The sequence below is a fragment of the Saccopteryx leptura genome, chromosome 3 (genome assembly GCF_036850995.1).
Source record: "Saccopteryx leptura isolate mSacLep1 chromosome 3, mSacLep1_pri_phased_curated, whole genome shotgun sequence".
NCBI lineage: Eukaryota > Metazoa > Chordata > Mammalia > Chiroptera > Emballonuridae > Saccopteryx > Saccopteryx leptura.
Window position 1 is genome coordinate 278,023,339 of NC_089505.1, and position 26,001 is coordinate 278,049,339.

Sequence of the window (26,001 nt, forward strand, 5' to 3'; positions counted from 1 at the left end):
GAACTCTTCCCTCCTTTTTAATGAATCTTACAACTAAATATGGACCATGATAAAGTTTGAGTTATAGACCTGTTTTTTGTTTTTGTTTTTCCATTGTGGGAAGATGTTTCTCCCCTTCTTTATGCAGAAGATGGTGGCCCAGGTCTCTTGTGGTGATGATACAACTCTCAGGCAGAATCTGCAATAGGCCAGGCCTGGGGAGGTGGTCACACTCAGTCAACCACCTGTTTCACTTCATGGGGATGTGAATGAAAAGTAGGTCCTCTGCTGGAAGGGATAGGAGACTCCTGCTCTTGTGACTGAACTCTCATTGTGACTACTTGAAATAAAAGTAATTAAAAGTTGTGACTAGAACCAAATCAGCATTTAACAGTTTTAAAACATAGGTATTTGTCAGCATCTTTTAGAGGTTTTAGATAAGAAAGATCTTTAACAAATAAAATAATGTAGAAACTATATTTAACTCAATCTACAACATTACAAGAGCCAATTTCTAGTTGTGTGTTCTGTTAACATGATTGAAAAGAATCTAGATAACCGTTCTTAGACAAACTAGTCTGGATGTCAGGAAAAGTAATGGATTTTTCTGTAGCCTTTATACTAGTGAGGAAGATTAACCAACTGGTGATGCTCTGAGATCCAGGTAGCAGCTGGGAGCTGGCTTTCATGCTCAGCCTTTGCCTTTTCCTTTCTCCCCTTCACATTTCTGTGGCCAAAGACTAGTTTAACATCAGCTAGTCAGAGTTGTGCAGAGGTCAAGAAATGAAGTTGATGTAAAATTTTAGTATCCATAGTTTTGCCACTGATTTAAGAAGAACTAAGTCTAGCAGTTCTTTATAAAGCCCAGAGTATTCTACGTGGTCAAAACATTTTGGGACTTTTAAAATTGACTATTTGATCTCTTTTTGAAAATGTAAATAATCATTCTGAATCAAAGATTTTAATAAGATTTTTCTTTTTTCTTCTTAGATCCCAATTTTGTTCGGACATTTCTTACAACGTACAGATCCTTTTGTAAACCTCAAGAACTACTGAGTCTTATAATAGAAAGGTCTGTCAATTTTAAATGTTTAAATTCTTTATCTTTTTAAAAGAGATTGAGCTAAGATCTTATATGTTTCTTGGAAATATGATGGATGAGCTTTAAATTGTAGTTTATGAGCACTTTTTTAAGAAATAAAATCTCTTAGGAGACCATTTATTTTATAATGATATGTTAGCTTTGATTATTTAAATATAAAAATACGCATTCTTTTTTATATTGAAATTCATTATGTGAAATTTCAAATTTATAACAATCTACCTAAAGAACTATATAAAATACATAATTTAGACTCAGGAAATTCAAAGTTTTATGATTTAGATGTTCTAAACAGAACTTTTCAAATAAACCACAAGTTGAGGAAAATAGAGCTTGTCAGTAAACAAATACTACTATAATCAAGAAGTGTTTCATCTACCCAAAGAGCAGTCAAATTTTCAAGCATTACCCTTAAAAAGCATTGCTAGTTGATTTAATTATACAAGCCCAAAATGAACATCAGTCTCATAACTTTATAGTCACATACTTTTAGACTTTACATTATGGAAACCTTGATTTTGCTGATATGTCTACCCTTAGTAATTTTTTTTACAGTGCTGTCTTGATTGTGCTGACTAGTAAAAAAGTTTCTAGTTTCTATTTGTATAATTTAAAATAATTAATATTTTCATTAGTTTATTCTGCTTTATGTTAGGTTTGAAATTCCTGAGCCTGAGCCAACAGAAGCTGACCGCATAGCTATAGAGAATGGAGATCAACCCTTGAGTGCAGAACTAAAAAGGTTTAGAAAAGAATATATACAGCCTGTACAACTGCGGTAAGCATTAATAAATAACTGAAGTAAATAAGTATTTATTGAACTTTTGTTTCAGAGTTGAAGTAAATAAGGATCTCTTCTAAGCAAGAAGGAGGTAACAAGTAAAATGAGTAAAAGGCAATTATCAGAAATTATTGTATAAGCCTTAATTAACATGGAATATTGAAAGTGGTAAGCCACTAATAAGATTATTTAATTTGGTGACAGTTACTCCATTTTCATTTATACCATTCATTGTGATAAACACTTATGTCCCAAGTTCCCATGTAATTCAGTTATTCTTCTATGTTAATGCCAGAGTATTGAATGTCTGTCGGCACTGGGTAGAGCACCATTTCTATGACTTTGAAAGAGATACACATCTTTTGCAGCGAATGGAGGAATTTATTGGAACAGTAAGAGGTATGGTTGTTTTAAGTGCCTAGTTTTATGTGTAATAAAAGTATCAGTATTGTGACTATCAATTGATGTCATTATTGCTTATTGTTGTTAAGATGTTTATAGTAGTGTCAGCATAACAATTTGAAAAAAATTTTTATTTCATCAAATAACATTTTTTACCTACAAATTGCTCAGTAATTGCCCTGTTGAACCAATGTATTTTATTTAGTAAATCAACTTACTGGTTATTTTGGAATTGGATAAAATAAAAGTCTCAATTTATGGTGTCTTTACACTTATCTGAAAGTACATATAGCAAAGGACAATTAGGCACTATTGTACCATTATAACAACACTGAGGGAGAGTAAGAGCCACAGTTAGGTGAACAGTGCATACATAGCAGAGGCAGCAAGGCATAGTGAACTGAGGGCGGAGAAACATACCAGACACATGACTTTAGACAAACTTACTTGGGTTGTTTATACTTAAGTTTCCTCATCAGTAACATGTGGAGCTAGGCTTAATGATCTCCAAAGTTTCTAGTTTTAAAGATTCTATGATTGTATAGGTGTAAGCATGTCCTAGATAAATTGTTTCCATTTCTGTTGTACTTGCTAAAGGAGAATCAGAAAATAAAGGGTTCAGTAATAATACTTTCATGCATAGTACAAAACAAATCCAGGTCAAAAGTCATACTAATATGAAGGACTCAGTCCTTTAGACCTGCTTGGCTCATAAAATGCAATTGATTAGATCAACAGTGAATGCATATAGTCTATCTTTATAAATTTCATTTGTGTAAAATAAGTCTTTTATTGGAGGATTATAAAATATTTTGAACTGAAGTTCAGAATAATAGAGGTGAAAAATCTGTATAGATAAACTACTTTCTAAATTTATTTAAAAAGAATATGGACAAGTGTAAACCAAATTATTAACAGTGGTTACCCATGTGAAGAAGAATGAAATTGGGATAGGGAACAGGAAACGATAAAAGGGAACTTCCATTTTGAAAATTTTGATCATTTGAACTGTTATTATAGCAAAGATATATTCAGATTTCACTTGTATGATTTTAAGCTATTTTAAAAAATGAAATATTGAGTAAAAAGTATTTAAATGTCATTTAAAATGTATTTCAGGTAAAGCAATGAAAAAATGGGTTGAATCCATCACTAAAATAATCCAAAGGAAAAAAATTGCAAGAGACAGTGGACCAGGTCATAATATTACATTTCAGAGTTCACCTCCCACAGTTGAGTGGCACATAAGCAAACCTGGGCACACAGAGACTTTTGACCTGCTCACATTACACCCAATAGAAATTGCTCGGCAGCTCACTTTACTTGAATCAGATCTATATCGGTATGTAATTTTATATTCAAGCTGAAAAATCACATTAAAGGAATTCATTTTTAAAATGAAATACTGGTTTCTGCCTTGTAGAACTGTTGTAAGATATAAATCAAATAGTACACGAAATGTTTGGTAATAAGGCTTAATGTGCAGCTGATTCCTCTTCTCTCACTCCCTGATCTCCCTTGCTTTGTCTGGACTTACAGCTTTTGTTTGCAGTCACCCCTCACTGTTAAATCTAAATTCAAATCCTGGCTTTACCATTTGCTGACTTGGTATTCTTGGGCAACTTTAACCTTCTTTTGTAACTTTCACCCTTCTGCCTTTTGATTTTCACAAAAGTAAAATGGAACTTATTCCTGGGGCTGTTGTGAGGTTGAAAATATTCAATATATGAACAGTGCTTAGCACAAAGTAAGGGTTCAGTAAGTTAGCTACGGTCGTTTATAATTACAAATTTGAGTCATGGCCGGTTACAACCTTTTTAGTTTTTATACGGATTAATAACAACTGTCTCAAAAAAAAAGTCTGTTTCTGTTTTTAAATGGGGACTATTTAGAATTTCAAACTATGTTTTAATAATTAAATGAAAAAATGAACTAAATTTATAGATCTCCCACAAAAGATCATCACTATTCTCAAAAATCAGTGTTAGCATCTATTTTATTTATTTTCCAGGACCATTTTGTAATTGGGTTTTCCTTCCTCCTTTAGAAGAAAAATAAATGATTTCTGAATTGCAGTGATTACTATACCTTCATTGAGCTTTTATTATAACAGATATATCATTATTTAAAAGAACTATCCCAAACTACTTGGTCACCCTACTTTATTAAATAAAGTAAGTGTTGGGAAAGACGTTATGAAGAAATCCCAACCTTGTCCAAAGCAAAATGCTACTATAAAACAATAATAAAATCCTGGCTTTACCATTTGCTGGCTTGGTATTCTTGGGCGACTTTAACTTTCTTTTGTAACTTTCATCCCTCTGCCTATTGATTTTCACAAAAGTAAAATGGAGCTACATGCATAAAAATTTTTACTATTTAGAAAACGATGCATAGTTACAATTTTCTGTTATACCTTTTCATATTTTTGTTGGTGTAAGAGACAAGTTTATATGGTAGTTTAGTTTTATTTATCTCATTTACTTAATAAAACAGTATACTAGAGGGAAAAGTGTCATGTAGAATCATGTCTTGATGATTTTAGAGCTGTACAGCCGTCAGAATTAGTTGGAAGTGTGTGGACAAAAGAAGACAAAGAAATTAATTCTCCTAATCTTCTGAAAATGATCCGGCACACCACTAATCTCACTCTGTGGTTTGAGAAGTAAGTATTAGTGACATTCTAACATTTCATAGCAGTCAAATATGGTAAAAATTTTATTGCATTTCTGTGTGTCTCATGTCTTGTTTTGTTCTTCTTTCTCCTTTTTGCACTGAGTGAATAGTTTTCCAATACAGCATTTTAATTTTATTAATGATTTTTTCATTATACTTTTTGAAGTTTTTTAGTGGTTGCTTTAAAGTTTACCATATACAATTTACCAGAATCAGCTTGATGTTTATATTAGCTTAATTTCAATGATACATAGAAATGTTACACCTATGTAGTTCTATTTCCTTCCCCCCCTTTTTTGTGGTATTATTATAATAATATTACATAAAATTAATGGTGCAACTCTATTAATACATTGTTATATGATTGCTTTACCATTTGCTGTCATTTTTTTAGCTCATTACAACTTTATTATCATTTGGGCAATTATTGGCAATATATTACACATATGTTATGTTTCTATTTGTTATAGGCCCAACAATACATTACATACATTTTATTTTATGCAGTAGCTTTTTAAATCACTTAAGAGAAAAAAATATGCATTTATAGTATCACTGAAATTCACATAATTACCTTTATTGGTATTCTTTCTTTCTTTCTTTGAATTCATATTACCATCTGGGGTCACCTGCTTTCAGCTTGAGGAACTTGCTTTAAGTATTTAGTATTCCTTTAATATACCTCTTCTGGGAGGTACAGTGGGTCTGTTAGGAACAAATTCTCTCCATTGTTGTTTATCTTGGGAAGATTTTATTTTGCCTTCACTTTTAAACAATAGCTCTATCTTCAAGTTAACTAATTATTTCTTCTGCCAGTTCAAATTGTCTGTTTCCCCTCTAGTAAATTTTTTATTTTAATTATTGTACTTTTCAATTCCAGCGTTTCCATTTGGTTCCTTTTATAGTTATGTGTCTTTTGTGATATTCTCTATTTGATGCACACTGTCTTCATACCTTCCTTTAATTTTTAAATCATGCTTTCCTTTAGTTTTATGAACATACACATAGTTGATACATAGAAATCTTTTTTGTTAAATCCAACATTTACTCTCTCACAGTTGCCATTCTCTGCCTTTTTTCCAGGGAAAGGGTGACACTTTCCTATTTCTTTGCATGCCTCATAATATTTGTTGGAAACTTGACATTTTAGATAATATGTTATAATAAATTGTGAGTACTGCCTCTCCTATTCCCAAGGGCTTATTGTTATTGCTTGATTATTTGTTTAGCTGGATTATTTTAGGGAAGGCTACCCCCCCCCCCCAACCACCACATTCCTCCCACACTGAGATGGTCCTCTTCTGGAAGGTACAGATTAGGGCAGTGGTAGTCAGCCTGGTCCCTACTGCCCACTAGTGGGCATTCCAGCTTTCATGGTGCCTGGTAGCAGAGCAACCAAAGTATAAATAAAAAGATAGATTTAACTATAGTAAGTTGTTTTATAAAGATTTATTCTGCCAAACTTAGCAAAAATCCGACATAAAGTACTTGGTAAGTAATTATTATTATGTGCTTTAACTTGCTGTAACTCTGCTTTATAAATTTTATAAAGTAAAGTTACTTCCCTACTTTATAAATCACTATTACTGTGGAACCGGCGGACGGTTAGAAATTTTTACTATTAACAGAGATACAAAAGTGGGCAGTAGGTATAAAAAGGTTGACTACTCCTGGATTAGGGTATGCCCACAGTCACCGAAAGAAGGCAGTGGGGAATGTAGGGCTTTCTTTTTCTTTTGGTATTTTTCTGAAGTGAGAAGCTGAGAAGCGAGGAAGCAGAGAGACAGATTCCCACATGCATCCAACCAGGATCCACCCCGCATGCCCACCAAGGGGCAATGCTCTGCCCATCTGGGGCATTGCTCTGTTGCAACCAGAGCCATTCTAGCACCTGAGGTGGAGGCCAAGGAGCCATCCTCAGTGCTTAGGCCAACTTTGCTCCAATGGAGCCTTGGCTGCCGGAGGGGAAGAGAGAGACAGAGAGGAAGGAGAGGAAGAAGGGTGGAGAAGCAGATGGGCACTTCTCCTGTGTGCCCTGGCCGGGAATCAAACCCAGGACATCCACATGTGGGCCAACACTGTACCACTGAGCCAACCGGACAGGGCAACCTTCACTGTTCTTGAGAGCACCCTTAGGCTTAAGCTTCTCCACACTTTGTTAAAAATGATTGGAGATTAGGAGCTATCTGTTTGAGCTTTTAGACTCTGGAGCTGGGGATGACTGCAGGTTTCTTTCTGAGTGACATTCTTGCTCTAGGAGCTGAGTGCTTGGTAGCAGTAGGTGGCGGTGATGGTAGAAGAGGAGGGGTATGTGTGTGCATGCATGAGCCCTTGCGCATGCACACACACAGTAGCATGAGGTCCTCTTCACTTGCTTCTCTTGGCATGAAACCACTGCCTCAGAAACCAGGGAATGGTTTTCTTCCCAGTGTTTTTAGTTTGCCACATTGAAGGCAGAGCAACTGTTCCACATAGAAGTTAGGCAAGAGAAAGGAGTCCCCACCTGTCAGCTGCACTCACCTGGGACTTAGGCTCAGCAACCAGCAGCTTGGGGCAGGATGAATGAGTAATGCAGGAGTCCTGCCCCTCCAGGGAAGAAGTCCCTCTACTGGGGAGCTGGGTGGACAGGAAGCCCTGTTCTTGACTGCAGCAATCTGCAGTAGACTATTTCACCTCCACCCCCAGAGGTCCTCTGGCAGTAAGAAGGGAGGGAGCAGTCTTGGTTCAAATACCACAAACTCTTGCCTCTGTTTCTCTTACGGAACTTTTTTAGATTTTCCTGAATAGATGTTTCCTCATTTGCTATTTGCTTTTAGGGTCATTTCCAGAAACTTTAAATAGTTATGTGTATGTATGCATATATATATGAATATGTATATATTTATCTATATATATATGTATACACACACAAAATTTTCACCAGTTTCACTAAGAGGTGAGTAAGCAGAGCTCATTACACTATCATGTCAAAAGTTCAGAATCTCAATGCAATTTTATAGTTGGGGCCAGAGATTGGAGTTTTATGTAATGGCCATGTTTTTTTCCTGAGTAAAAACAATATGATTATTTGATGTTTTATAAGGGTGATCTGAGGTTTTCACAGATCATATCAGAGTTTTCAGAACAAGAGACCAGTGACAGAAGAGAATGAGGGGAACTTAAACTAGAATGCAGATAAAGACCTGAAAGAGATTCCTAAAGAGAAATAAGCATTCCAAGTAATTTGAAAGTTAGGACTTCTATTTATGCTATAACTTTCTTAGCATCTATAAAAAGTAAAACTTGGCCCTGGCCAGTTGGCTCAGTGGTAGACCATCGGCCTGGTGTGTAGACATCCTAGGTTTGATTCCCAGTCAGGGCACACAGGAGAAGTGACCATCTGCTTCTCCACCCCTTCCCCTCTCCCTTCTCTTTCTCTCTCTCTCTCTCTCTCTATCTCTCTCTCTCTCTCTCTCTCTCTCTCTCTCTCTCTTCCCCTCCTGCAGCCATGGCTCAGTCGGAGCAAGTTGGCCCCAAGTTAGCCCCAGGCACTGAGGATGGCTCCATGGACTCACCTCAGGTGCTAAAATAGCTTGGTTGCCGAGCAATGGAGCAACAGTCCCAAAGGGGGCTTGCTGGGGGTACATGTCTGTCTCTCTGCCTCCCCACTTCTCACTTAATAAAAATTTTAAATAAAAAAAGTAAAATTTTATAACTGTCCTCTATGTGTTGCTTCCTGACTTCTTCATTATTAAGTTAAATAATTACACTTCAGTATGCAGAAGCCTTTTTCTATCATAATAATGAAAACCTATGTCTGTAAAGAGGAAACATAACTGATCAGACATAGAGAACATTTTATTTCTGTCCTATATTTTTAATAGCTAACTGAGAAGAGGCCATTTCTTGCTTTTTTCTTTTATTGTCTTAAGAATAAAATTTACTTTTAACAGATTTTTTTCAGTGTACAACACAGCATTGTTATCTGTAGGCATAATATTGTACAGAAGATTCCTAGAATTTATTCATCTGGCAAAACTGAAATTTTATACATGTTGATTAGCAATACCCCATTTTCCACTCCCCATAGTCCCTGGCAACCACCATTCTAGTCTTTGCTTCAATGAGTTTAACTATTTTAGGTAAGACATGCAGTATTTGTCCTTCTGTGAATGGCTTATTTCACTTATCACAGTGTCCTCAATGATCATTCATATGGTTGCATACTGTAGGATTCCCTTCTGAATTATATTCTGTTGTATTTATATACCACATTTTCTTTATCCGTTCATCCTTAGATGGACATTTAGGTTGTTTCCACATCTTAGCTATTGTGAATAACATTGCAATGAACATAGGAGTGCTAATATATGTTTGTAATCCTGATATTAATACTTTTGGACAAATTCCCAGAAATGAGATTGCTGAACCATATGGTAGTTCTATTGTTAATGTTTTGAGGAACCTTCATAATGTTTTTTTCTAGTGGCTAAACCATTTTGTGTTCCCTCCATCAACAATGTATAAAGGCTCCATTGTCTGCCTTTTCAATATGAAAGGTTCTTGTTCATTTGCCACAGTGGTTCTTAGCTATGGATGTGCATTAGAATTGCAGTTACCTATGGATAAGTAAGTCCAAACTTGCCTGGTTTTTATAGAAGCTACACAGGTGATCTCAGTTTGTATACCTTGTTAATATTTACTGAACTATAGTGCTCGCAAACATTAGGGGATATTTTATAGCTTCATACTCATTTTTAAATATCCCCTAATGTTTGTGATAAGTATAGTTAAATACAAGATATAAATACATTATATCTTTTTAAATTTTTATTTATTTTTACAGAGACAGAGAGAGAGTCAGAGAGAGGGACAGATAGGGACAGACAGACAGGAACGGAGAGAGATGAGAAGCATCAATCATCAGTCTTTCGTTGGGACTCCTTAGTTGTTCATTGATTGCTTTCTCATATGTGCCTTGACCGCGGGCCTTCAGCAAACCGAGCAACCCCTTGCTCGAGCCAGCGACCCTGGGTCCAAGCTGGTGAGATTTTTTTTTTTGGCTCAAGCCAGATGTGCCTGCGCTCAAGCTGGCAACCTCGGGGTCTCGAACCTGGGTCCTTCCGCATCCCAGTCCGATGCTCTATTCACTGCGCCACCACCTGGTCAGGCACATTATATCTTTTTAAATGCCCAACTAACTAGCTACCAAGACAAAATATGACATATTTGTAGAGATATAGCTAATGCTTTAAACACATATATGTTATGTTTAATTTGAAATAAGACAAATTACTTTTGATAGTTTTGCTATGGTTTTTTTCTTAGTGTCAGACAAGCCTCATTAGAGAATAATGTAATCTGAAACTTTACATTTTAAAAAATGTTTAATGTTGACTTTTATTTATTTTTTCCATTTATATATCCTATTTTTTCTTGGATTATAAAGTGTTTAATATTACATTATTGAAAACCAAGTTTAAAATGTCTTTTTCTTTACTGATAACTAATTAATAAATAAATTCTCTCAAATATTAGAAACAGAGAGTAAATGTTCAGTGAAGAATTTTTTTTTTGAGCATAGTACACTTCCTCTTAGATATTTAAAAGGATACACACATACACATACACACTTTCCAAGGATTCTTGATATTTAAATGCTTTATTTTTATTGACTTTTTTCTTTCTAAGTAATTGAAAATTTTTTATTCTTAGCTGTGGTAGAATACTTTCATTGACCTTTCTACCTTCTAATGCTTATATAAAGAGCTGTTCCTAGAAATGTAGCTAATTATTTCTATATATCAAAGAAAAATATTAAGGATTAATCACTAAAATTTTGCAATTAGATGAAGAATAAGAAACACAAACTTCTTGAATTTTAGAATAAATTCCCCTAGAACATACCCACATCCCCCAAACAGGATATATTCAATAAGATGTTAGACTCATCAGTTAATTCTAGTGCTGAGAGAGGATGCACCAAATATAGTAGGGAAATGATTGACTGTTTGGTGGTATCAGTCTGGAAGACAGTGAAGAACAGCATGCCTATCGAGGCACTGCCTTCTTATCTTCCAGTCTCTTACTATTTACCTGCCATTCTGAATATATAATCTCTATAGTTACACTGATAGCCTCTCCCCACTCTACATTATTTTAGTTACTAAATTCTTTAACTCATATCTTTGTTGGGAATACTCCAAAATTTTAAATTCACTTTTTTGTCTTTGATTCCCAGATGTATTGTAGAAACTGAAAACTTAGAAGAAAGAGTAGCTGTGGTGAGTCGAATAATTGAGATTCTTCAAGTCTTTCAAGAGCTGAACAATTTCAATGGTGTCCTTGAGGTTGTCAGTGCTATGAACTCATCACCTGTTTACAGGCTAGACCACACGTTTGAGGTAGGTTTGCATAGGTGGTGTTTTTTTTAAATAACTTATATTTCCTGTTTTTAAAATGAGGATTTTAACAATTATGATCTTTAATTTTTAAGTGCCTCAACTGTCTTTCAGTTATAGTTTAAAAGATGAAATTACCTAAATTTTGAATTGAATTGGTTACTCTTTTTTCAAATTAGCCATTCTCAGTTAAATGCATTCACAGTTAGAAGAAGAAAATGCTTTCAGCACTTTATTTGAAATGTAATGTACAATTGTGCTCACAGAATTGTGTGAGGAATGGCAAGAGAAACCAGATTTCACACACACGCATGCACGCATGTACGTACGTACACCCCTTTAAGTTTGTACTACTAGGACCCAGGAAGATAGTCTCTTTGTAACAGTATTATATATTATTCCTAGAACCAGACTGATACACTTGTGTTTGGGCTTTACTCTTAGCCTGGCGTTTTTTGGAAAAAACCTTTGATTCCTTTCCTAAACTTATGCTCCCTAAATATTTTCTTATTGTAGCAAATACCAAGTCGCCAAAAGAAAATTTTAGAAGAAGCTCATGAATTAAGTGAAGATCACTATAAGAAATATTTGGCAAAACTCAGGTCTATTAATCCACCGTGTGTGCCTTTCTTTGGTGAGCATTTCTTGAATTTTTATTGCATTTCTGGATAAAACAAGACACTTATTTCATTAAGTAACTGAGTTTGCACATATGTAATATACCAGCAGAAAATACTTATTTACAAAGTATTTTCTTTGTAAATATACAGATATTTAACACCTGAATCCCCTAGAATATTTCTCTATTAGGACTTTTTAAGATCAATCCTAATGTATACATTTCACTTTTTATTTCTATCTTGGGAAGCCATTTGCTATAATGCTCTCTTTCACACTGGTTTCTTTTCTCTGCCGGTATATAGTGTTCTGATGATTCTTCCTCTGAATGCTTACAAAAATTATGATCTATATATGTCTGTTGTTTAGTCTTTTTAGCATGTGGTATATTTTCTCCTAGCCATTTCCTCATCTATAGCTATATATTTTTATATAGCTTTAAGTTACACTACACATGATATTTTTATACTCTAATTTTTTTCAGTCAATATTCCCACTTTTTCCACAGGCTTTATAACTAACCACTTTTGTATGTTTTAATCTTTTTGCTGTGCACATTGTATATAGTTATAATCATGTGACATGTACACACTATTGTTTACTTTTTTCACCTGTATTTTAAATATATTGATGTGTTTTATTAGTCCTCATAATTATCATTTGTAATGGCTGCATGATATTCCGTAAAGTTGGTATGACAGTTTATGCAACTATTACCTATGATTGAAAACATACATTGTTTCCAGGTTCTGGGCTTTACTAAATAATGTGATAAAGAATACCTTTATATTTATACTTTTTATCTGTATTTGGGAATATTTTCTCCAGCTACATATTTTACCATTCGGCCCTATAGTTTTTATTCTTTGACACACAGTACCATATTTTTTACTCCATAAGATGCACTTTTTTCTCATAAAAAGTAAAGGGGAAAATGCCCATGCATCTTATGGAGTGAAAAATACTTTATTTTAGCACATTTGTTCAGAATATTTTTTCTTATTTTTCTCCTTAAAACCTTAGGTGTGTCTTATGGTCAGGTGCATCTTATGGAGCAAAAAAATACAGTATTTTAAAATCCTTCAATGTCCATTTTTTCCATTATGATTTCTATTGGTTCTAACCTTAGAAAGTTCTTCCAGTCTAGTATTTTAATATTCAATGAAATATTATTTTAGCTTTATGATCTGACGTTTTAAATTATATTTAACTCTTTTATCAAATTGAAATCTCTTTTAGCCCTGGCTGGATAGCTCTGTTGGTTAGAGCATAGTCCCAACATTCCAAGGTTGTGGATTTGATTCCTGATCAGGACACATACACAAAAACAGATCATTGTTTCTCTCTCTCTCTCTCTCTTTCTTTCTCCCCTACCCCTTCTTCTCCCTCTAAAATAAATTTTTTAAAAATTTAAAAATTGAACTCTTAGAGATCATATGAAATATTCAAATTTACTTCTCTACCAAATTGGTTTTTTTGTTGACTCGGGTTTATTGAGTAATTCTTTATCCTCATTTATATATGATACCTCCTTCTTTAATAAATAGTTTCCTATTAAGTTCTTATACTCATGTCCCAGTTTTTAATGATTGGCACTTTATATATATACATATATATATATTTTTTTGTTGTTGTTGTTTGTTTGTTTGTATTTTTCTGAAGCTGGAAACGGGGAGAGACAGTCAGACAGACTCCCGCATGCGCCCGACCGAGATCCACCCGGCACACCCACCAGGGGCGACGCTCTGCCCACCAGGGGGCGATGCTCTGCCCCTCTGGGGCGTCACTCTGCCACGACCAGAGCCATTCTAGCACCTGGGGCAGAGGCCAAGGAGCCATCCCCAGGGCCCGGGCCATCTTTGCTCCAATGGAGCCTTGGCTGCAGGAGGGGAAGAGAGAGACAGAGAGGAGGGGGAGGTGGAGAAGCAAATGGGCGCTTCTCCTATGTGCCCTGGCCGGGAATCGAACCCGGGTCCCCCGCACGCCAGGCCAACGCTCTACCGCTGAGCCAACCGGCCAGGGCCTGATTGGTATTTTATAATAAGTGATTTTCAACTGGGGGAAATTTTTACCCCCCAAAGAACATTTAACAAAATCTGAAGATACTTTTTATTGTTCTAATTGAGAAGTGTTAGAGGCATCTAATGGGCAGAGGACAGGAATGTTGCTGCTATCCTATAATGCACAGGGTAGCCCCCACAACAAAAAGTTACCCAGTCCAAAAGGCCAGTTGTGCCAAGCCTAGGAACCACCTCTTTATAGTGTTTTCAATGTGATAAAGTTGATTCTTTAGGGTTACTTCAGGGTTTTTTTGTTTTGTTTTGTTTTAGGGGGTTGCCAATTTTGTCTCTTTATTTTTCCAAAGAAACTTTTTAATGGGGGGGTGTAATTTCCCATAATACATTTGAAACAATCTATCAATTAATTTGGAAAGACAGTTTATGGTACTTAACTTTTTCCTAGGTGAATGATTGTGAATGGTATTCATTTTTTTAATAGTCAATTACCCTTAATTCTAAGAATTTTTCATTTCCTTGGATTATCTAAATATTTAATCATATTTACCAATAATGATAGTCTCTTCCTTGATCTTATTTCTGTGCTATATGCCTTATAACTTTGGTCATAACTTCCTAAAGAAAGGTTAAATAATAATAATAAAGGGCTGGCTTTAGTTCAGTGGTTCCTTCGAGTCAAGTTCACTTGTTAAACAATAATGATAAAAATTAGCAGCTTTGTTTTAATCTTAGTTTCAGCAGAAATAGGTATAATTTTGCTATTTTCTTGATTAGATGCTTTTTATTATGTTAAGAAAGTTTCTTTTCAGAGTTTTTCCTTTGTTTTTGTTAGCAATATCTATATACTTTTTTAATCCTTTTTTATTTAATTAATTGTGTTTACATAGATTCTAGGGTTGCCCCGAATTCATCCCCTCTCCCCCTTATTCCCCTCAACATCTCCCTTGCTCCCCTCCCTACAACGCCCTCCCCCCTTCTCTTCAGGTTTATCCCATCCTGTCATCCCCTTTCCCTCTGTCCTCTTTCCATACACTTTTATAAATAGTTTTCCATCTTAGAGAAAAATGATTTTTCTTGTTTAACAAATTAAATAATAGATTTACTAATACAGAACCTTCCTACTTACTAACTTTAATGCATTTATTTATGGTGGATTAACCTTTTAAGTGTAAAAATGAATTCTATTTGTTATCGTTTTATTTAGGATTTTTGCATCCATCTTCATAAATAAGATGGGTCTGTGGTTTTTCTTTTCGTACTATATCAGCTTTTGTTGTTATGGTTATGTTTACTTTGTAACATTAATTAAGTGGCTTTCCATCTTCTTTATTCTATTCTGGAATGTCATGAAATGATCTAGCCTTTAAATTTTAAAATATTCCAACAAAAACCATCTGGACCTGAAATCTTTCGCAGCATATAATTATTTAATAACATTATCATTTCTTTGTTAATTTCTTTAATTTCACGTTTCTGCTACACAATTGTCTTTTATTATTTTTAAAAATACTATTATTCAGTTGTATCTACAAAAATGTTATTTTTTAAATTGCTCCTATTTGCAATGTATCTTTCTCATTCTATTTGTGCTCATTTGTTTTACTTTCATTTGCTTTTTTCTTCAAAAAAATAAAATCTAAACTTAATTATTCTCTCTGATTTTATGTTTTCTGTCATTTCCTTTTTAATTTATTGATTTTAGAGAGGAAGGAGGGAGGAAAGAGAGAGACATTAATTTGTTGTTCCACTTATTTATGCATTCATTGGTTGATTCTTGTATGTGTCCTGACCAGGGATCAAACCCACAACCTTGGTGTATCAGGATAATGAAGTAATCAATTGAGCTACCCAGCTGGGGCATCTTGTATTATTTTTTATTATTTTCTATTTATTGTTTTCCTAAGGACTTTTCCTCCTAATTTTTTTTTCATTTTTCCGAAGCTGGAAATGGGGGAGGCAGTCAGACAGACTCCTGCATGCCTACCAGGGGGTGATGCTCTGCCCCCCACCCCAGGGGCGCCGCTCCACTGCATCCAGAGCCACCCTAGCGCCTGAGGCAGAGGCCACAGAGCCATCCTCAACGCCCGGGCCACCCTTGCTCCAATGGAGCCTCAGCTGTGGGAGGGGAAGAGAGAGACAGAGAGGAAGGAGAGGAGGAGGGGTGGAGAAGCAGATGGGTGCCTGTCCTATGTGCCCTGGCCGGGAATTGAACCTGGGACTCCTATACGCCAGGCCGACGCTCCACCGCTGAGCCAACCGGCCAGGACCCCTCCTAAATTATTGATAGAACTATTTCATTTATTAATTTTCCCTTTCTGGTAAAACATTAAAGTATATTCATTTACTTTAATGAATGTGAGTTTAGTGCCAATTCATCAAGGGAGCCTGGGGAGGGACCTGGGTAGGTCTGATGTTCATTTCATTCAATCTGTCAACAAATATTTCTTAATTATTTACTTAGTGTCAGGAACTATGTCAGGTGCTTCAAAAAGGTGAAAAATACCTGCTCATGGTACTTATGATATCTTATAACCTCTGCACACAGAAATGAAAAGAAACCTCAGGGCTGGTTCACTAGACTCGTAATTTGGTCCCTGATACTCCATTACCCTGCTACTCCATTACTCTCTCTCATATGAACTAACGTAACTATTCTTCGTAACATGTCATGTGAAGAAAGGACATTTCAGACCTGTATTGAAAGTATAATTCATTGTGTTTAAGGTGAGCTGTATGATTTAGTAAGTGAATACAGACATGTGCAGGTAGTTTGGTAAGTAAAGACAGCCTACCTGCCAACCTTTCTACCCATTTCTGCTTGTCTTCCTTATTGTTGAGACTCTACTCTTTTAAGGCAGTTTATCTGAACTATCCTTATTTGGTTCTGCTGCTCTAAGAAGATTTTGCTATTCCAAAGCTAAAGGTTATAAGTCTCTGGAGTAAGCCAGGAAGCCTTTCATGATTCTGACCCAGTAGGTAGAGCCATATGTTACTGCTGCTTCTTTATTCTATCTCTTTTTAATTCCATCTCGTGTATACTCCTTCTGGATTCTTATCCTTAATTCTCTGTATTCTTTTTCCCTGTATGGGAGGGTCAGGGGTAGTATCTAACACTTTTACTGCCTCTTCACCTTACCAGAATTTTTATTCAGGTCTTTTGCTGGCACTGCACCATTCCAAAATAAAAGTGAGGCTTTTTCTCCTTCTAAGGCTATGTCAGACTATGGTCTATATCCCAGTTTCTCTCCATACACTAAAAAAATGTTCTACCAATAGCTAGAATTGACATATGTGTATTCAAACTAACATTTATTCTAAGGTAAAAGGATGTCGATTCCTCCCTCAACCAAGTCTGACTTCTCTGCACAAACATCCAAGCCTGTGTTGTTGGCTTTGCTCTTTCCTTTTACACAGCTCTAACTTTACATCCTCCTCCTGTTTCTTGTCAGTTTGCTTCATCTGCATTCTTGATTTCCTGCCATTTTAGAACGGACTATATGTCTCTTGCATCGTTTTACTCATTCAGAAACATGTTAGATGCTTCCATGTGATGTGCCAGGCCCTGGGCTAGGTGTTAGAATGGAGAGGCAAATAAAACATAATCTTACCCGCAATAAGCCCCTTTGAAAGAGCAGAAAAATAAATTGTAGTACCGTGTAGTAAATATAATACTGTATCATAGAGACGTGTAAATTGAAATGTGAACAAAGTGCTATGAGAACCTACAACCCCGAGCAGCCACTATTTCCTAAAGGATTGGGAAAGGCACGAGCAAAAATGTGAAATCTCACCATTTTTTATTATTTATGTCATAATGCTTTGCTGTATCTCTCCCTAGAACAGCTGTCTCCACAGGGCATATAAAATGATCTATTGAAAAAGATTAAGCTTTGACAGTATATTTGTACTACATTTTTTACTCAAAAATTATGTGTGTGTGTATATACACACACAAACACAATATATATATTTATTGAGGATGCATGCTTAAACATTTTTTACTGATGTAATATACAGTCAACAAAATTTGGACACCACCTCTTTGATCATTTATTCTCATTCTAACTAACTATTTGTCATAAAATAATTTCTAAATTTCACCCTGAGCTCTACCAAAATGCTACTTGTAAACATTTTTGCAACTTCATTCAAGTATACTTTTGATGCTTACAATATCTCATAACTTATTATTCCCTGTGTTCCCAGGGTCAGTCATTACACTACACCCATTCAGTCACTCAAGCACAAAGCTGAGTCTTCCTTCCCACTGCCCCCACCCTCTGCCCAAACCAGTTAATCCGTTCTTGTGGCATCTACTTCTTAAATAATTATGCTCTCATTCTATCCCTGTAGACCCTAAGGTAGCCCTCATCATCTCACCAGGATGACTTTTATCCTGCTAACTCATCTTTCTGCTTCTACACTTAACCTCTTTTAACCCATCTGGCTTCAGGCAGAGTTCTGTACTCCTTCTAGAATGCAAAGATGCTAATAATTTGCTAATTACCTATTTGATAAAAGTTAAGCTCCTTTAAAATGTTTCTTCATGACCCAGTCTAAGTGCTACTACCCACAAATTCTTCACAGTTGGGCCATCAATTTGTGACCAATATGGAAAGTTGACCTTGTCTGCCATTAAATACGTACTATTATGAACATATTTATCAGACTGAGCATTGAGCTCTAATTGGATCATGCAACTTAAAGCGGAAGAGAATGTAACTGGCTGCAAATAAAGAGCCCAGTGGCAGGCAGATGTGGAAAATAAAAGAGCCTATGCTTACAGAACACGTGGGAAATTTATCATGAATGTATAATCAAGAGTGGCCTGCGTGCTAAGAAATAACTAAGTAATTAATACACTTAATAACTGTATAAACAGGCATTGATGTCTATCATGTTTCATAATTGCTGACTTGTTCCCTATTGATTTTGAGTCATTTAATCTTTTTAAGAATGTGGCCAAAAATTCTAGTATCAAAAAATATGGCTGTACCATGAAAGCATTTAGAAACACTAATATATGATCAGAACTAAAGTGCCTGTTATTCTGTTCATTCTCCTCCTCATCCTTTGCACAACTTGAAGTGATGGAGAAGGGTAGAACTCCTAATTCCTTGCCTATGTCTGTTCTCACATCCTGCCCCTCCTCCTCCTCCTCTTCCTCCTCTTCTTTCCCCCCATCATCAGACCCCTGTGGTCTAGCCATACAAAACAACATGCTGTTTCTGAGTATGCCTTCCAAGCCTCATCACAGACCAGTGCCTTTGTACACATTGCTGCTTTGCTGAGAATGCCCTTCCATCCTATTCTACTTATTAAATTTCTATTCATTTTTTTGAGACTTATTTTAATCATCACCTCATTCATGGTGCTTCTTCTACTTCCACCAGCTAAAGGCAGAGGAAGGCATATCTCCTTTGTGCTCTCATAGCATCTTACTCATTAGTACTGATGATATAGCACTTACCAGATTGTACTGTAGTAGCCCACATTCAAAGCCCTGAATTCCTTGAGGTCATGGACTGTGTGTCTTGTTCACCTTTGGATCTTCAGTACCTAATGCAGTGCTCGGCATACAGCAGACTCAGTACATTTGTATGTTTGTACTGAGTGCATGAATTCAGATATACCCATACCATCTTTCTTCCCTCAAAGTATCACAGTTAGTACTTTAGGGGGAAAGGCAGAAGCCAGAAGCATATGAGAATAGGGCAAGAATAGCAACAAAGCATCAACAAGCGCAACAACAGGTAATTAAGCATACTTTCGTCAGACCCTATTCCAAGACTATATACGGATTTACTCGTTTATTTCTCACAACAACCCTGCTTCCTAATTTTATAGACGAGAAAAACAAGGCTTAGAAAGGCTAATAAGCAACTAGCACAAGATCACACAAGTAAAAACAGCAGAGTTGGCTCCAGAACCTTTATGCTAAAACAAAAAGGGACTGAAGTGCTCCTGGCACCAGGGGGTTGTGTCCTGTATAGAAGAACTAAAGTGCCTGTTACTTTGTTCATCTCCTCCTCAGCCAGTACACAACCTGCAGTGATGAGGAAACAGGAGCTCAATTACCAGGCTGCCATTAATTCTGGAAGTACTGAAGACCAGACTATACACAAATTCTATGCAGTCCTGTACTTGATAGGCTTGCAGATCCTTCCAAACCTCTATGAGTAAGCCTATCCAGACAGTGTTACCTCTAAACTACAAATCCTAACACCCTCTAGTGGGGCCTCAAACAGTACTACCTCTAAATTACAAATCCTAACAACCTCTTGTGGAGCTGAGTAAGCAACAAATATGATCCTCTGAATTTAACATCTTCTCCTTTTGCCAAAAATACAATTTGTTATTAATGATGGGTTTCTCTTAAAGTTCCTTTTACAAAATCATGATTTATGTCAAATAACATGTGGTTTGGTGGGTATAGAAAATTGGTTATTCCTCCTGAAAAATGCATTAATTTTGTTAAACTTGGTCTCCTTTTTTCTTGGGTATTTATAAAACTGAAGTTTTATAGTTAGTTACAGAAGAATTTGATACTTATAAAAATATTTTCTTGATATTTACTTAGCTTGTTGTATTCATTAAATGAAAATCTGTTCCTTGATTCTTTAGTTATGCTGATTGAGATGGTACAGTATAAATGACTACAATTACTAAGAATGAAAAAACTAGTTTTTTCCTTATCTTTGAAATAATTTCATTATATCTTTTAGGAATTTATCTAACTAATATCTTGAAAACAGAAGAAGGCAACCCTGAGGTCCTAAAAAGGCATGGAAAAGAGCTTATAAACTTTAGCAAAAGGAGGAAAGTAGCAGAAATAACAGGAGAGATCCAGCAGTACCAAAATCAGCCTTATTGTTTACGAGTAGAGTCAGATATAAAAGTAAGTTGAATTATTTGAGGGTCTATATTCTTGATTAAGCTTATACACTGCCTAATGAAAGGAAGGTTTATTTTATAGAGGAGAAAAAGGAAAATAAAACTATAGATCAAATTTTCTTATGTTAAATGTTTTCTTAAATTATTTTCATGAATTTCAAACTGAATTTAAAATATTTAATATTAATAATTGAATAATTGTGTCTTTGCATTTATTTTAGAGGTTCTTTGAAAACTTGAATCCAATGGGAAATAGCATGGAAAAAGAATTTACAGATTATCTTTTCAACAAATCTCTAGAAATAGAACCACGAAACCCTAAACCTCTCCCAAGATTTGTAAGCATTCATATCTTTATATTTCTTTTATATTTTTCTCATTTGTCATCTATATCTGGTGATGCCATCACTACCATATGTGTTACTCAGATTACTCTTCTGTAAAGGCATTCAGGATGAAGTACACATGTGATGGATAAAAGTAATGAATAAATGCTTAAATATGCTCAGGAATATCCCACTTGGTTTCAAATAAATGAGCTTTAATATTTATATCTGAATAAATCCTGATATGATAGATGAAGAAATTAGGCAAATATAAGTTTTTATTTTTAAAACAATAAAAGAAATTTATTCAAGATTTATTTTAAGGGCAGGAATTTTTTTTTTTTTTTTGTATTTTTCCAAAGCTGGAAACAGGGAGGCAGTCAGACTCCCGCATGCGCCCAACTGGGATCCACCCGGCATGCCCACCAGGGGGCGATGCTCTGCCCATTTTGGGGCGTCGCTCTGCCGCAATCAGAGCCATTCTAGCGCCTGAGGCAGAGGCCACAGAGCCATCTTCAGCGCTGGGGCAAACTTTGCTCCAGTGGAGCCTTGGCTGCGGGAGGGGAAGAGAGAGACAGAGAGGAAGGAGAGGGGGAGGGGTGGAGAAGCAGGTGGGCACTTCTCCTGTGTGCCCTGGCCGGAATCAAACCTGGGACTCCTGCACGCCAGGCTGATGCTCTACCACTGAGCAAGGGCAGGAAATTTGATGAACTTATATGAATTCACTTGCAGTAAATGAAGGTACTTATAACTTTTTTTAAGTAATGACTTATGAAGTTTGGCTAAAGATAATTTTTGAGGGGAAATAAAGTTTCCACTTTGTTTTTATTACTTGTCAGTACCTGGCCAAATTTATGTACAGTATCATCTCGCTGATCTGAATATAATCTCTTATTCACAAGAAAGTCAAGAATCAAGAAGTAAACATAAATGGCTTCTACGTAACTAGGACAAATCACAAAATGTGAATTAAAGCTTATGTAATTACCTCACAAAAATATTTCTCAAGCCAACACATTTTTTTAAAAGGTGGATCAAAATCATCATCTTGGAAATAGTTATATAGTCTGCTCCAGTGAAGCATGCTGGTATCACTGAGAAATCATCACTCTCTAAGAAAATTCCATAAAAGTATCATACACAGAGAAAACTCAGACAATTTAATGCATTTGTAAATAGTTCAAGGGATCCTGACAGCATCACTGTATTATAGCCTAGCAAGGTATCACATAGTTCATAATAATGATCCCGGCTTTCCTAGGAAGTTTAAATCAGTTCAACATAATCTGTTTAAAGAGCCAGAGAAATACACAACATATCTTAGAAAGATTTCCATCCAAAAATTCTGGTACTTATAGCACTAAGACTCAATTATTTAAAGAAATTCATTCCCTAAAGATTTAGAGAGCCATGGCTTTATGGAAATGGGATGTTAATACTTTAGCTTGAACAGTTTAATTTCAATCATTATGTAACTTCTTTATTGTTGGTATATGGTTTTCCTAGATGTTAGCTGAATTTTACCAGGCATATATAGAAAAACCTTCCTTTCTATTACGGTGTTGTAAGTATTGTGGGTTCTCTTTTTTTATGTTTACAGCCAAAAAAATACAACTATCCCCTAAAATCTCCTGGTGTTCGTCCATCAAACCCAAGACCAGGTACCATGAGACATCCCACACCTCTGCAGCAGGAGCCAAGGAAAATTAGTTATAGTAGGATCCCGGAAAGTGAAACAGAAAGTACAGCATCTGCACCAAATTCTCCAAGAACACCGTTAACACCTCCTCCTGCTTCTGGAGCTTCTAGTACCACAGATGTTTGCAGCGTGTTTGATTCTGATCATTCAAGCCCTTTTCACTCAAGTAGGTGCTAAAATTTTAAGTGCTTTAAAGTGATGGTTATTATATGTGCTAGAGGTAAAAAAGAATCTGTATAATTTTTTTAATTTTCTTGTGCATTTGTAGGCAAATCAAATACCATTTCAAAAGATATAAAAATATATAACAAATTCTAAACTCCAGCATCCTATATATTTTTTTTTAATTTCATTAGAACAGCCCTTCTTAAATTTGTTGTATTTTACCAAAAGACCTGGTGATGGAATTGCTCATTTCAGCTTCATCTGAGCATTTGTTTTCAACTGGTAAACTTAAAATAAATCTGTAATATCTAGAGAAAACAAGGTTAACTCCTAAAATCTGCAAGGAATGTCAGTCCGAGTCTTAACTGCTGCCTCTAAAATTGTTATATTTGAATACTACTCAGTGCATCATTTCCTTCCCACCAAATTCTGTAGTTTTTAATTTCACAGTATATCAAATTCAAACTCTTGAACCTTTCTCAGTCTGCACCATCCAGCAGACAGACCGTGCATAGTGCCTGCTAGTACACTGCCTAGCCTTTCAAGCCAGTCCTACCGATCTCACAGACTGCATGCTATTGCTAGTCCCTTTCCTACTTCTAGATCAGTACTTTCCAATGGTCAGTGTGAGCCACAGGTGTAACTTTGAATGTTCTATAGTTACAGTTAAAAAAGCAAAAAGAATTAGATGGAATTAATTTTGATATATTTTATTAAACCCAGTATCTGTAAAATATTCATTTCAACATGAAATCAATATAAAAATTTATGAATGTGATATTTTACGTTCTTTTTGTTGTAAATCTTCAAAAACCATTATGCATTTTACACATATAGCACATCTCAATTTGGACTAGCCACATTCAAATGATAATAACCACACGTGGCTAGTAGCTACCAAACTGTATAGCTCAGCTATAGCTCTTTGAAGAAGCTACCTTTAATATCCCCCTGCTTCTATTAATTTTCTAATAAATTTCATATAGTGTTTTAAAGCTCTACTAAGAATACACAGCCTTTTTCACTTGTTTATTATTAAATCAAAACTTGAATCTAATCACTGTTAACCCCTGCACAACCACTTCCATATGTTCTTCCTGCTGGTTGTCTTAGCTCAATATGAAGATCAAATTTTACCCTAGAATTTGACAGACTAGAATCAATAGTGGGGCAGCATGGCATTATTATGGGGGAAGAGGCTGGGAAGCACGGGCCTAAGTGTCAGGAATCCCGGTTTGCCATCCCGGTCTGCTAGTGAGCTTTCTGATTTAGGTAAAATACTTTTCCTGAGCCTTCTGGAGATCAAACTAGATTTAAGGTTTCTTTCAACTCAAAGGATCTAACATTTTAACAAAACTTAAAATTATTCTTTGGCCTGACCTATGGTGGGGCAGTAGATAAAGTGTCAACCTGGAATGCTGAGGTATCTGGTTTGAAACCCTGGGTTTCCCTGGTCAAGGCACATATGGGAGTTGATGCTTCCTGCTTCTCCCCCACTTCTCTCTCCCTCTCTCTCTCCTCTCTCTCTAAAAATTAATAAATAAAATCTAAAAAAAAATTATTCTTTGGAGGAATATTATTTTGATATTTGGTCTAGAATCCTATTTATTTATTCCTGTATTATACATACATTTGTAGTTACCAAGCAGTTGTCTTTATACTATCTAACGTGTATTTGTTTTGAGAACTGCTATATCTTGGCTTTATTTGGCTACATAGCATTATGGAGTCATGTTATTCACATAGTAGACTATCAATTTTTTTTTTTTGGTGCCGTGACTCGGATATCAAATATTTTTGATAAGTTAAAAAAAACACCAGGTTAAAAAAATCCCATTAACTTTCCCAACTCACAGACCCACTAAATTAAGTAATAGAATAAAACCAGCTTTATTTGCAGTATACCTAGCCTAAAGTCTTTATTCATTCTGACCCATTTTAACTGTTTGCAGGGTTTTTTTTCCCTCTAGAGCAGATGGTTAAGGTCTAGATTATAAAGATTCCCACATAAGTAAATTATTGCAATCATATGAAAGCCATCAATTGCAAATTCTACTTCTCTTAGTTTAAGAAGTAGCTAAAATGGAGCCTGACCTGTGGTGGTGCAGTGGATAAAGTGGCAACCTGGAATGCTGAGGTCGCCAGTTCAAAACCCTGGACTTGGCCCTGGCCAGTTGGCTCAGCGGTAGAGCATCGGCCTGGCATGCGGGGGACCCGGGTTCGATTCCCGGCCAGGGCACATAGGAGAAGCGTCCATTTGCTTCTCCCCCACCCTCCTTCCTCTCTATCTCTCTCTTCCCCTCCCTCAGCCAAGGCTCCATTGGAGCAAAGATTGCCCGGGCGCTGGGGATGGCTCCTTGGCCTCTGCCCCAGGCGCTAGAGTGGCTCTGGTCGCGGCAGAGCGACGCCCCGGAGTGGCAGAGCATCGCCCCCTGGTGGGCAGAGCGTCGACCCTGGTGGGCGTGCCAGGTGAATCCCGGTCGGGCGCATGTGGGAGTCTGTCTGACTGTCTCTCCCCGTTTCCAGCTTCAGAAAAATACAAAAACAAACAAACAAAAAAAACAAACAAACAAACCCTGGACTTGCCCAATCAAGGCACATACGAGAAGCAACAACTAACTACAAGTTGATGCTTCTGCTCCTCCCCCCTTTATCTCTCTCTTACCTCTGAAATCAATAAATAAAATCTTTTAAAAAAATAAAAAGAAGTAGCTAAAAATGGAAAAGGTGGAAAAACAGGAGATAAACACATTACATTCCATATTAGTACTTAATCTGTAAATGATTAGTCAAATAGGGAAGGAGGAATCCCTTTGGAATGCAGCATGTTGGATCAGCGTTTTGTCTTCTATAGCAGTGAACAATATTAACTTAAGTAGCTGGAGGAATGAAGAAACAATTGTTCCCAGGAGGAGGGTTCTCAGAGCACCCAACTTGCTTGGTGGTGAAGATAGAGAGGGA

The 26,001-nt window shown here is 36.1% G+C and overlaps 1 protein-coding gene across 2 annotated transcripts in view; it reads left to right on the top strand.

Moving 5' to 3' along the window:
* The window catches only part of SOS1 (SOS Ras/Rac guanine nucleotide exchange factor 1), a 117,984-nt gene that overhangs the window by 81,262 nt on the left and 10,721 nt on the right, over positions 1–26,001 (top strand). For both annotated transcript variants that reach the window (XM_066378438.1, XM_066378439.1), the window contains exons 11-20: positions 970–1,051; positions 1,737–1,859; positions 2,158–2,261; positions 3,384–3,606; positions 4,810–4,929; positions 11,161–11,323; positions 11,837–11,954; positions 20,682–20,854; positions 21,072–21,188; positions 22,777–23,041. In XM_066378438.1, coding sequence (XP_066234535.1) covers positions 970–1,051; positions 1,737–1,859; positions 2,158–2,261; positions 3,384–3,606; positions 4,810–4,929; positions 11,161–11,323; positions 11,837–11,954; positions 20,682–20,854; positions 21,072–21,188; positions 22,777–23,041 — 1,488 coding nt within the window. The remainder of the gene's footprint in view (positions 1–969; positions 1,052–1,736; positions 1,860–2,157; positions 2,262–3,383; positions 3,607–4,809; positions 4,930–11,160; positions 11,324–11,836; positions 11,955–20,681; positions 20,855–21,071; positions 21,189–22,776; positions 23,042–26,001) is intronic.